General features: G+C 60.2%; 1 protein-coding gene across 14 annotated transcripts; it reads right to left on the reverse strand.

Annotated features, from left to right (window-relative positions):
* Positions 1-1,952: 1,952 nt before the first annotated feature.
* USP19 (ubiquitin specific peptidase 19) lies at positions 1,953-12,816 on the reverse strand. Of its 14 annotated transcripts, none has more exons than XM_075547350.1 (27): positions 12,673-12,816; positions 10,897-11,156; positions 10,591-10,623; positions 10,280-10,408; positions 10,059-10,192; positions 9,683-9,985; positions 9,369-9,573; positions 9,094-9,250; positions 8,906-8,977; positions 8,678-8,793; positions 8,357-8,577; positions 8,079-8,274; positions 7,861-7,994; positions 7,591-7,749; positions 7,413-7,523; positions 7,026-7,136; positions 6,847-6,948; positions 6,116-6,256; positions 5,901-6,019; positions 5,571-5,708; positions 5,143-5,456; positions 4,935-5,045; positions 4,617-4,833; positions 4,373-4,525; positions 4,110-4,270; positions 3,851-4,029; positions 1,953-2,433 (listed from the first exon to the last, which is right to left on the reverse strand). In XM_075547350.1, the coding sequence occupies exons 2-27, from the start codon at positions 11,018-11,020 to the stop codon at positions 2,317-2,319; spliced, it is 3,957 nt and encodes a 1,318-aa protein (XP_075403465.1). In that variant the 5' UTR covers positions 11,021-11,156; positions 12,673-12,816; the 3' UTR covers positions 1,953-2,316. The 14 variants fall into 14 exon arrangements, with proteins under 14 accessions (XP_075403465.1, XP_075403459.1, XP_075403458.1 ...); XM_075547344.1 differs by lacking the exon at positions 12,673-12,816 and adding an exon at positions 11,773-11,862 and having other exon boundaries at positions 8,357-8,571; positions 9,683-9,982; XM_075547343.1 differs by lacking the exon at positions 12,673-12,816 and adding an exon at positions 11,773-11,862 and having other exon boundaries at positions 8,357-8,571.
* Between the last annotated feature and the right edge of the window lie 84 nt (positions 12,817-12,900).

Consider the following 12,900-nt stretch of genomic DNA (forward strand, 5'->3'; position numbering starts at 1 on the left):
TGAGGTTATATGGAGCCAATCTGCCTGCATGACCTCCATGTCACTGCTTCCAGAGAAGTTGAGAGAAAGGTGACCTGCGAGAGAAGTCAGGCCGTGGCCAGCAAGGTTTAGCTGCAGCAAGGGAGAGGCAGCTCAGTCCATGTGGTGCGACCAATAGTGAGCCCAAAGGCCGTGCTCGTCTGGCCCCACAGAGGTCACAGTGTGGTGGTCACACTGTGGTAGCAGCCAAGCTTCAGCTGGGCAGGGAGTCCCTCGACCTCTGCTTTCCACACATAAAGGCCCAGCACAACCTGTTGTCCATGCCTAGTAGGCTCTGCAGCAGTGTCCGATCAGCACCTAACTCATTATTTCTACCCTTCCTGCAGGACCCCACCCACAGCTCTCTGATTTCTCTCCAAGACCAGCAACTCCACACAGCCCCAGTGACCTTGTCCCTATGGGGAAACACCAGGGGTTGATCACAGGACTATATCCAGGAGCTCCCTCTGGGCACTGCCATGGTGCGAGTCTGGTTGAGGCTGAGCAGTGCTCCTAGGTCCTGCATACTGAGCTTCACGTGAGCCCCATCCATGGCTTTGGGGGTAGAGATGGGCCAATGGGGCACTGGGATGGCACCCTACCTCTGCTTCTTTCTCCTGTCTTTCTTGGGCTTCTAGGAACTTCTTCAGCTAGAGACACTCAGTCCTGCACCCAAGCAATTCACAGGGAAGGGGTAGCTGTAGCGATCAAGAGAGACAAGGGGCCTTCTCACATTTGCCCTGGCAATCTGGGTGTGCAAGGTTGCAGAGCAGAGGCTCTGGGGCTGGAGAAGGAACCGACTGTGAGAAAACCGACTGGGGCCACTGCTGGAACCAAGGTTGTAGGAACTCTACAGGAAAGGAATGGTCTCACAGGGCCCACACCCTCTGTCCGACAGGAAGCCAGCCAAGATTGGCTGTGGTCCTCGGCCTGACTTCAGAGAAGGGTCACCTGCCCAGCTGCACAATGACTTCTTCCTGTTCTGTTTTCCCCAGAGGGATCCAGTCGATCCTCATCTCACAGCAAAGGAAGATCTGAGGGCAGTAAAAGGTGAAAAGGATCGGAGATTGGAGCCCAAGTCTGAGCTATGCTCCAAGCTGAGCCTCAAAATTAGGGAGTCAGCTCTCCTCAGAGACCCCAGGAATACAAACTGAAGCCAGGATGACCCTTGGTCACCTCTGCAGACTGCAGGCTCCACCTCTGTCACAGGCTGGGGGTTCTGGAGGGCAAGTATTTCCTGTTGTCCCCAGAAAAACCTCCCTGACCTGCTGCTAGTTGTCAATCTGAGGCTGCCAGTGCCCAGGCCTTCACCTTTTCTACAGATGACAGATAACTCCTCCATCTTTTAACCAGACGTCTTCATCATTATGCCAAGCACAACCCCGCTGTGAGCAGAGGGGACCAAGGAGTAATATCCAAGGAAGCCAAACCCACTGCTATTAAGTTCATTTGGGCTCCGATTCTGAGGCCATAAATATCAGAGTTGGTAGCCATGTCATCCCCACTCGCTGAACAGCAGCAAGTGGGCTTGAAATACACAGACTTTTCAGTGAGTGGTCCAATGTGTGAGCCAGTGCCCCACCCACCAAAATATCAAACTGGCAGCCATCAAGTGGGGTCCAACGCACAGTGAACCGATGGGGCAAAGTAGAATTGTCCCTTTGGGCTTCAAAGACCTTAAGTCTTTATGAGAGCAGACAGCCTCTTCTTTCTCCCACAGTGTAACTGGTGGCTTCGAATCACTGACTTTGTGGTTAGCAGTTCAATGCACCACCATGGCTCCTTGACTGTGCCACCGGAGTTCCTTTAGTAGACAGACTACATCCCTCCACCTTCACCATCTCTTCTTAGCCACTGTGTGCGCGCGCGTGCATGCGCACGCACACACACACACACGCGAGGTGGCCATAGCACCTGGTGCACCAGTCATTAAGTCCACTTATCATTATTTATTTTTAAAATATATTTAAACAGCAGCAATCACTTCCAAAATGCAAAAAAAAAGTACAATTTTAGGAATAAAATTAACGTTTATAATGCAAATCAGAAAGAATTCAAGGTACAAGTGAGAATCAAATCACACAGCACTGGTAGGCAGCTGGAGAAGACACGGCCGGCCCACTGGTCGGGGCCAAACTGACAACAGGACCCCACCTGAGAGGTCTCTATCCCCAAATCACGCCCCCAACTCCCCTTTGATGGAGCCAGGGTCCTCTGGGTTAGAAACGGAGAAGCGGTCAAGAGCTGGCCATCTGCGGGGGATCCCCAAACCCAGTCCCCCCACCTGCCAGGGACCTACTAATCGACCTCCTCCATGTTGCTGTAGGTGGGGGCTGGGCGGTCCACAGGGGGGGCGAAGCGTTCGGGGGCTGTCCGCGGGGGGGCCACCTCGGGAGCCTGGCCAGGGCCTAGTCCCTGCAACAGAATACGAGGACAGGGGTTGGGGACTGCCCAGCGTGCTGCCTGGCATCCCGGGGGTGCTGGCTCAGAGCCCCGGCACCCAAGGGAGGGCCCCAAGGCAGGCGCAGACAGCCATTGGCATTGAGACAGAGAGACGAGATTGGGCCTGAACAGTCTCGCTTTATTAACACTTTAAGTACGTACAGGAAGCAGCTTGGGCAGGGCCAAGCCCCAGGCCAAGGGTCAGAGCAGCAGGACAAATGGACACACAGAAGGACAGGTAAGTCATCCTAGGGCACTCTGCCCCCATCGGGGTCACAGTATCCACCCTCTCCCTCCACAGATGCACACACTGAGGCCCGAGGTCCAGAGTTGGTCCCCACCACAGAGGCATCCGGCCTTCCCTGGTGGGTGGGCCAGTGGCCCGGTTCACAGCAGCTGCCTGCAGGCAAGCTCATCTCCAGCGACTCTGGGACACCAGAGGATAGAACACGTTGAGCACAAGGGCCACCAGAGCTGCCACGGTGCCCAGGACAAAGTACCGGAGGCAGCCCTCGTCTGGTGTGGTGGGCCCACGTGATGGAGGCCCCACCCAGTCTTGGGGCCCCCAGGAACCCAGGGTCCCAGGCCCCTCAGGCACCAGCTCCTCCTCGGCCTCCAGCTCCTGCCAAATCCGGGAAGCCTACAGTGTGTGGAAATGGCCATCAGCACCCTGGGGGTACGAAGACCCAGTGTCCCTGTGACTGACGGTGCCCAGCCCATACAAAGGGTCATCAAGAGTGCCACCATCGCCCTGCTCAGAGAACCCCTCGGGTCTGCTGCAGCACCAGCACTGAGTCCCAAAGGTCTGCTCCTAGCGGGTAGGACGCCCACCCACCCACGGCCAGCTCCTGACCACTGTCTTCTTCTCGAGGGATTTCTCTAAGCCTAGAACCAGAGTGGGCCCAAGGAGAGACGGGAGCAGCAAGAGAGAGGCAGCTTCAGGAAGGAGCTGTGGCTGTGCCCATCAATGTGGCCTATAGGACTCTGTCAACAAGAGACAGGACACCCTGAAGGCTCCGAGGGCACCGAGGCTCACCTGGGGGAGGGGGGGGTGGGCGGTGTAACTGCCACCCAGGGCTGTTTCCATACCAGATAGGCCCTGCCCTGAGTGCATGCCAGACGGCAGGGAACGTGGTAGGAAAGCTGGGGGAGCTTCAGGTAGTCTCCCCAGAAAACGGGGAATCTGTTCATGGCGCAGTGCCCAGTGAGGTTCCGAGCAGCTGAGCAGCCTGTGCCGAATGGGTACCTAGGTGCACACTGGTGGCATGTGGGCAAACGTCCACAGGCTACAAGCACCAGGCTCCGGGGACCTGTGGCTGCAGAAGAAAGAGCTGCACGCACCCCCCTCTCTCGGGTTCCACTGCCCTGGGAAGCCTCCCCTGTGCCTCACCTGGCTGGCAGCAGCCTCCGCTGTAGGGCCTAGGTCTGGGTGGTGCTCAGTGTGGCCAGCCCGGGGGGGTCTCTCCACGGGAGAGTTCCGCCGACGGTAGAAAAGCACATAGGCATAGCGCGTCACAACCTGGCTCTCATCCACGGTCGTCACTGTGCTGTCATCGAACAAGCGCCAGCCTACAGCGGGGTGGCAAGAGTGTGAATGGAGCCCACACCCAATCTCCACCGCCTATCCTGTCAACTGTGTGTGCCCTCACCCACGTCGCTGCGCTGGCTGCTGCGGTCGCTGGGCAGGCGGGCACAGGCCGTGTAGTGGCCACCAATCATGCCTCCGTAGTGGTTGATGACGGCATACAGGTCATAGCTGGGCAGCTGCTCTTCTTTCTGGCCAATGCAGAACTTGCTCAGGTCGAGGTTCCTGCGATCCAACAAGCAACGGTGAAGGAGGTCAGCAGGCGCCCAGCATCCCCAGCCTGGCCGCCAGCCTGGCCCGCAGTCACCATCGGGGCTCATCGCTCACCGTACAGGGAAGTCCACCAAGTCGTTGATCTTGTCCCGCCAGACGAAGCTGCGGAAGGAGAAGCGCTTGAGCTGCACGATGAGCACGTTCGGCAGGCGCCACAGCAACAGCTGCTTGGAGGCCTCGCGATGCTGCTCGCACTGCGGACAGTACCTGCAGGCAGGAGGGGGTCAGGACCTGCACGTCCCCCGCCCCCCCACCACCACCCGCCCCACCACCCACCCAGCCGACTGGTCTCTCTCACCAGGCCTCCTCGGGTGCCAGCACCTCGGGCCGCGTGAAGAGGTTCAAGCACTGGTCCAAGGTGAAGTGGCCAGCACGGGCGGCCTCACCAGCCGAGCCTGGGTCCTCAGCAAATTCCAGCTCCTTGGAGGCCACCAGCACAAACTCAGGCAGGCGGTCGTTGTTCCGCCAGACCAGAGCCAGGCTGCAGTCCTCACCCAGCTCCAGCGGGGCCTCTCCTGCAGCCGGGCGAGAGAGGGGGTCAGGTCATGCAGCTGTGAGGAGCAGCAGCCCGCCCCGCCCTGCCCCGCCCCTGGCATGGAGCCCTGGCCACAGACACCTTTGTCCTCGAGCCGCTGCTCTCGGTTGGCTGCATCGATTTTGTAGATGAAGAACTGAGATGTGTGCACACTCAGGGCTTCGCTCGGATGCTGGTAGCCGGGGATGGCAGCTGGAGGTGAGCATGGGAATCAGAACTGCCCCGCCAACCAAGTATCCCCCAGCCCTCCAAGCCCAACCCAGCTCCAAGACCTTTCATGGACTCTGACCTTCGGGTCGGGATATTCTCTCACCAGTGGACAAGGAGCCAACCTCAGGGGGCCCACAGGCCAGCATCTCTGAAGAAACTCCACTGATGCTGGGCATGGGACCTCGCTCGGGGGCTGACCATACTCTGGGGGCCCCTGTGTCCCCCTCAGCCACAGGGGTCACCAGCTGGAGTTCAGGAGGTTGGCTGGGGTCCTGTTCGCTGTCTCCAGCCTCCAGAGAGCTAGCAGAGAGCAGTGAGGTACAGCCAGGGCCCTGAGATTCCAAGGCTGTGCGGCCAGGCTGGAAGGGTGGCTGGAATACGCTCACTGAGTACCTGGAAACAGCAAAGTGAGGCAGACATCCTCATCCGTGCGTATGCACGTGCCCATGAGGCAGCTCTACACCCCACCCACCACCTCACCTTCAGTCCAAGCCACTGGGTACTTACCGGGCATAGCCCTCCAGCAGCTGAGCGAGGCGGGCATAAGTGAGGCGGGAGGCAGGTACACTGACCAGGAAGGGGTAGCCAATGTTCTCAGGGCGGCAGAGGCCCTTGTGATCAGGCCAGTGTGTTTTCTGACAAAGCCTGAAGGAAAGGGGGAGGGTCAGCAAAGGGCCTGGGCCCCACCTGCTGTGGCTCTTGGTGAGGGCGGGCCTCAGGCCCTGGGAACTGGGCATGTCAGCCCAGCCACCCCACAGAGCCTAGTCCATCAGGGTGGTAGGAGAGGATGAAAGCCTGCATGATGGAGGGTGGGTGGGGGCACAGTACGGCTCTCACTGGTTACAGTAGCCGACGCGGTAGCACCGGGTACAGCGCTTCAGCTTCTCATCCTCCGACGGCTGCTTCCGCTGGCAGGCCGCACACTTGGAGATGGGGATGCTGGGCACCTGGGGGCGCTGGGGTGGGGTGTTTGGCTCAGCAAAGCACAGGCCAGGGGGAAGTCCCCCTCCCCACCCCCGGGCCCTGTTGTGGTCGGGGTGACCCCTACTCACCTGCTGTACCTCCAACACCACCACCCGTTCCTTCGCCAATTCTTGGGACAAAAGCTCAAAGCAGAGGAGGACATCAGATGGGGACACGGTGTCCAAGGAGTGGGAGGGCAAGAACACACGGTGGAAGCGATTCTTCATCACCTGGGGCAGAGATCACAGGTCTCCCGTGAGAAGGAGCCTGTGCCCTCGCTGCCCCAGCGCACAGAGAAGGCTTGGTCCTAATTTGGGGCACATGGGGAAAGGAGTGGGGTTCACTATCCAAAAGAGAGACCCCACTTGCTGCAGCCACCCTCAGTACCACTAAAGAACCAGAAAGCCAGCCTGGAGACACCTAGGAAACACACAGTTCCGTCACGTAGCTGGACCCTGGGGGGTGGGGGCATGTTCAAGGGGTCGAGGGGCTCTTTCTCACCCTTCATCGCCAAGCTAGAGGAGGAGTGTCCATGGAGCTGGGCTAACATGAGGTAAAATGGGGTAACAGTCTGATGGAGGGAGGACCCAAGTGAGTGGAGGGACAGGGTCTCTGTTGGAGGCGAGGAAAGCAGCAGGAGGCCACCACTGAAGAGGAGACTAAAGCCTGACAGCTGGGAGCTGCAGGGCATCTCTGGTACACAACTGAAGTGTTGGGTTCCCATGGGGCTTCAGTCAAGTGCACCCAACCCGCCGACGCTCTAGTGTGTCCGTGCACAGGGGCCGGTGTGCTGTGAGTGTGCACAGGAGCCAAGCCTTACCTCCGCCAGACGCAGATTCTCGGGCTTCACGTGCACGCTCTGAGAGAGGGAGTCCAGCACCTCGCTGGCACTGGAGTTCTCCTTGCTGACACTCACCAGGAACTGGGGCGACACGGGCAGGTTCAGTGGGGAAGGCAGAGACAGCAAAGCCCAGCTCCGAGGACAGGCCTTCTCCTCACCTTGATGGGCTTGCTGTGTGGCTCCCGCGCAAAATAGAAGACGGGGAGGACCTTCTGCTTCTGGGGCAAGGGTACCGGCAGGTAGAGGAATGGATCAAAGGTGATGGAGACCTGCAGACGCACGGACGTGGCACTGGGGGGTCGCACGCAGTGGGGGCAGGAGCCACATGGCTAACCAACACCCTCTCCTCCTGGAGATGCCGGATAGGCCGACCAGAGTGGCTCCAAGCACTGCCAGGCGGGAGAATACAACCCACTTCTGGCATTTGAGGCCCTGCTAGGCCTGGCCACTTCACCAGTTCTCCCGTGCCTGCATTCCAAGGACGTTTCCGGTCTGCCCAGCAGCCCACTTTCCAGAGGACCCCCTTGCCAAGGAGCCCCACCCACCTTGGTGCACACAGGGCACACCAGCTTCGACTTGTACTGGCCCTGGAATAGGTCCACGATGAAAGAGTCATTCCTCATCTTGTGCCGCTGCCATGCTTCCTCAGCCACCACCTGGAGAGAGGGGAGGTGAGGACCAGGGAGACCCGAGGGACTGCCCACCCTCTGCCGCGAGCCTGACCTCATCAGGCCGCCCATCTGAGTCCACGGTCTCCGTGTAGGGCTTGTTCTGGATGCGGTTCAGGTCCTCATGCAGCCCATCGAGCAGGAAAGCCATGAACTCCTGGGCATCGTGCTGCGCGTAGCCCGTGAACTGGCTGGCCTTGCTCGCCACGATGGCCTGGATGCAGGGGCCAAGGCGTGAGCACAGAGCCCTGGGGCCCACCATGCACCCAACTGGCTGATCCTCCCCATCGCCCCCAGCCAAGAAGGTGAAATAAGAGCAGCTTACCTTCAGCTTGGACGGCTGGAAGGCATGGTGGGTGCCCTTCCACAGCGCCCGCAGCAGCACAGCGAAGCCGATGGCCAGTCGCCCACCGGTCCCCAGGGGGTTGTTGTAGTTGATCTCAGCCTCAAAGGAGCGGTCTAGAGTCAGGAGCCAAGCAGAGGTGAGCGGGGGAAGGCCCCTGGCCCACTCCCTGGGCCCCGTGTCCCCAGCCCCACCCTCACCATGGAAGAAGTCCCGCAGCTCGCGTGTGTTAGACAGAGACTGGATGACGCTGTTCATGAAGCAAGTGTTGCCTAGATTGACAAGACCAGTGAAGCCTGGCAGACACACTTTCTTCTCTTCCTCCTCCTCTTCCTCCACGCTGTCCCCACTCACAGGGCTGTGTGGCATGGGGGGCACCATGCACGTGGGCTTAGGCTGCAGGAGCAAGGGAAGCATGAAAGAATAGCCGTGGGGCTCCCTGGCAGACACCTGGACTCCTCCACCCCAGGGTGCTCACCAAGGCTAAGTGTGGCTCCGGCTTGGGGGCGACATGCTCCACAGGGGTGCGAGCGGCCACACCATCCAGCCCTGGGTCATCAGAGTGAGCCTGGGGTTTCTCCTTCTCCACAGCCCGGGCTTCCTCCTGGGCAGTCAGTGGGTGTGGGGCACTGCCCGGAGGGGTTGAATCCAGAGGGGTTGGACCTGTCGGCATGGCAACCTTTGCACCACCCACTGCACCTTAAAAAGGGGGAATGAGGGGGCTGGTGGTTAGCAGCATATGGGGGCAGAGGGTGCTGGTCAGGTGGGGCTGGGCAATGAAGGGAGCTCGTGTGCAGACCTCGTGCAGCTGGGGCCTCCAGGCCCCCCCAGCGCTGACTCTGCCGCTTACGGAGGCAGATGTCAATTCGAGAGGCCGTGAAACAGAAGGTGCACTGCTCGGGCTCAATCAGGTTCCTGTGGGAGAAGGCTACACTCAGGGACTCAGGTGGAGCAAAGTTGGGCTAGACGGGCAGGGAGCTGGAGCCTAGAATGGAAGAGGCTCGGGGTGGGGCCGGGAACCACCCACCTGAGCTTCACCTGCCAGTGGAAGATGGTGTGGGGCCCACAACCCGGGTGCAGTCTCAGGAAGTTTCCGTCCCTAAGGGAGCAGAGCAAATACAGGGCAGGAGGAAGGGCATGAGTCATGCTGGTCAACCTGAGCGAGGGGAGAGTCAGGATGGATGGCTTGTCCCATTCTTCTGCCCAGCCGCTCACCTGGTCTGGAAGATGAGCGTGAAGTCCTGCTCACGGAAAAGCACACGGGACAAGTCCCTGCAGATCTCCTTCACATACACGTGAACCACCACGGAGTCTGGCCCCTTTTCATACGAGTCGTTCTTGACAAAGGCCAGGCTCACCATGGACTCGGGGTCTGTATTGGGACCATGGCTCAGTGCCACAAGGGGCAAGTCCAAGCCTATCACTATTGAACTCCCTGCCTGCCCACCCCAGGGCTCCACCTGCCACCACGCCCCCTGGCCCAGCTTTACCATCTGCCAAGGTTGCAGCATCTGCTGTCACTACCGCCTCTTCCTTGGACTGGTCACCTTTCCCAGCGTCTCTGCTCCGAGTAGTTGTTGGGGAGAGTGGGCCACTCCTGGGGGGTACGGACTTCTCTCCCACCAGAGGGGCTCGATTCTCCTCTGAGCCCTGGGGTTTCAATGGTGGGACTCGGAGCTGTTCCTCAGCCCCAGCCTATTCACAGAGAGATTGTAGGCAGCATCAGCCTGTCTGGCTGGCGGCAGAGCCCAGAACAATCCCAGGTCTTTTGCCCAAGCTCCCACCTCCCACCCAGATACCTCACCTGGGTGGCTGGGTCGCCTAAGAAGGGTGGGGCATCGCCCTGGGGTCCAGGACCATCCCTCTGAGATTCCCCCTGAGGCCCTCTGCGGAGATGCACAGCCCTCTTGGCGCTGGGCCCTGCCTGGGTCCCGGGGCCAGCTCCTGAGCCCACCTCGCCACGGCCCTGGGCCCGCTTCTGGTTCCGGGCCTCCTGCTTGGCCCTGCGGGGATCGGGGCCGGGCTCCAGGGAAACAGGAGACAGCTCCTGCCCATTCTCCTGACACCGCAGCCCAGGTGCCAGGTCCTGGGTCCCAAGAGGTTTCTTCTGTCAAAGATAGAGCAGTCAGGCCCTGGCACATCCCTCTGAGCATCCCCACCCATCACTCCCCGGAACTCACCAGGAGGGTAGGCCATGTGACCAGTGGCACCTTCTTGGGCAGCACCAGCTGCAAGAGGCCGCCCTTGCGGGCCTGCTCTTTGACACAAGAACTTTCGATCTCAGCATAGAAGACACCACCCCACTGCCGACCATCTGGAGACAGAGTGGGGGGCAGTGAACTGAGGTGGGGACGGTCAGAGGGCTCAAATGGATCTCTGGGCTCATGGCAGATGGACACACCTGGAAGCCTCACCACACAGTGAGTGTCTGTGAACACACTATTCACCTCCTCCAGCTGGAGGGTGCCTGCTCCCAAGCGCAGCTTAACGATCACCTCATCTGCACTCTGCCTCCACGCTAACAACACTTCTGTTGGCAGAGGGGCAAAAGGAGCATGAGGAGTCTCTGCAAGTTCCTGAAAGAATCAGCATGTACCAGAGACCCGCCTAATAGGACTGCCCCAGATGGGAATTAACAATGCCCCTACCACCCCCACCCCCGCTGCCGACTTCTCCCCGCTTCTGCTGCCTTGGGCCCCATGCTTTACTCACCCTCTTTGGTCTGCTCCTCCTGAGGAGTGGACACTGACCCCAACAACAAAATAAGGAGGGAGGTCATGTTGGGGAGGCACCCCGCAAGGCACTACCACCCCACCAAGCAACAAGGTCAGGACTTGGGCCAAGTACTCTGCTTCCATGCTGAGGTTCTAGCTGGCCCCTCTGGTCCTTCTCTCAGCACAGTGAGAAGGGGAAAACACCACCTCTCCAAGAACAAGAACGTGCTGTGCCCCACCAGCTCCCAAGCCTCCTTCCGCACACTCGGGCCATGCATGAACATGCTGGGAATCCCACCCTCACCTCTCCTAGGATCTCCATTTTTGCTCTCCTGGTTTGCTCGATCCTTTTGCTTCTTCTTACTAGTGGCCTCCTCCAATCCTGGGGGCCCCCTCCTTGGGCCTGAGGCATTAGCCCCGCCAGACATCTTGAGCCGCTTGGTGGACAGCCAGAGTGCCCCAGGGTCGGCAACAGCGTCTGGGTCAGGGCTGCGGCGCTTCCTTCCTGGCCCAGCTATCTTGGCAACTCTTTGTGGCCAAATTCTCCAGCAAGGAACCGGCAGCCTAACAAGAGGAGGCCGATGATCACTGCCCAGGCCCCACAACTTGCTCTCTGGCTGTAGCAAGGACTCAGCAACCGACGACGACACGCCTAACCCCAGGGAGCATTCTCTCTGCGCTGCTGGAAGGCGTCCTGGACACTCTCAAGCTAGCCTGCCGAGAGGATAAGGAACGCAGCAAGTCTCCCCAACACCTGCCATAACAGACCCTCAAAGCTGGAAGTCCGGTGGAGGAGGCGTCAGGTCAAGCCACTCCTCCACTGGTCTGGAGCAGCGCCATGGCTCCAGCCCACAGGGCTGGTGCTCCAGGCAGGGATCTCAATTTTCTTTCACTCTCACTGGCTGCTTAGTCACCGCCTGAGAGGGAGGAGGTAGAGGAGGAAAGCAGGAAAGGAGGAGACAATCTAACAGCAAGCAGGAGGGATCAAACTCTGCCTAAACCAGGCTGCCGCTACTCAGCTAAGGTCCTGTGACCAAAGTGCTCCCACCTGCCTGACAGCTGGCTGCCCAATGCCCGCCCCCTTTGCTGAACCTGCTCCGGTGCACTGCCAAGTTTTCCTTGGGAGATCCCTCTCCCCCGCCATTGTCCCAAGCAGGAAGAGGCCTGAAATGAGCCTCACATGGAAAAGGTATCCACCGTGGTTTTTCCGGCTGCACTCTTCCCCAGACAGGAAGCAGAGTGTGCAACTGCAACCGACACCCTCCCCTTGCTCCCTGCTCTCCTTACTCATCAGAGAGGGAGAGGGAAAAGAAGGAGGAGGAGAAGGAGGGGGGAGGGGGAGAGAGAGAGCTCCCTCCCAGTTTCCCATGGATGGGCCAGGAGGTTCTGAGCCCAATCTCCATCCAGAATGAAGTTCCTCAAATTCTAATTCTGAGATGGGTGGGTAGAGATGCAACACGGATCCAGGGACGCCTGGCAGCCTCGTCAGGCTTAGGCCGGCAGCGGGACAGAGTGACTCATCTATGTTCCCCAGGTGTGTGCACGTTAGGGGTAAAAAGAATCCTTACAAGAGCCAGATGGGGTGCTGAAGGGCTGGGCTGAATGATTGCCAGGCCAAGGCCAAGGCCAATGGGCCAAACGCCTGCAAGCCTCCTCCTAGTCAGTCCCGGCCAAAGGCCGCATCCCTCCTCCATCCTCGGGGGACATCGAGGAGTGTAAGGGGCTGTTGGGAACCTGCGTCGGCCTCAGATGATGGCGCCTGATGGCGCCGAGATACTGACCACAGACCAGTGCCTGGGCCCGACTGCGACCGACCTCCCAACCGCCGAACCGCGGGCCCGTCACCACCTCCTCCAGGAAGGCGCCTTCGCTCGCCGCCCGCCCGCCCGCCCGCTTGGAGGAAGAGGCCGTCCACGGACGTAGCGTAACGGCCCCACCGACGTCGGCGGGGATCAGCACGCCTCGGGGCTCGAGCGGTCGGAGCTGACACGGCCCGTGACCTTGAACAGGCCGCCCCGGGGCCGCGCCGCGTCCTCCCCTACTCGGGTCAGGTGGGAGACTGGCTGCCCGTCCCACTCACCGAGCGAGGTCCCCGCCGCCAGCCCTCTTCGGGCCCTGGCAACCTGCTCTCGGTTCCGGTTCCGGCGTCGAATCGGTTCCGGTTCCGGCGCGCCCCTCCCCCCGCCCCGGCACCGCTGCCACTGCCTCTGTAGCTTGTTTTGTTTCGCCTTATAGTTACGGCTGCGGGAGGCGGAGCGCCGAGCCGGTGACGCACTTCCGGCGGGAACGGGCACGCAGCTGCCGGCAG

Source organism: Tenrec ecaudatus, chromosome 4 (assembly GCF_050624435.1).
Source record: "Tenrec ecaudatus isolate mTenEca1 chromosome 4, mTenEca1.hap1, whole genome shotgun sequence".
NCBI classification, from domain to species: Eukaryota; Metazoa; Chordata; class Mammalia; order Afrosoricida; family Tenrecidae; genus Tenrec; species Tenrec ecaudatus.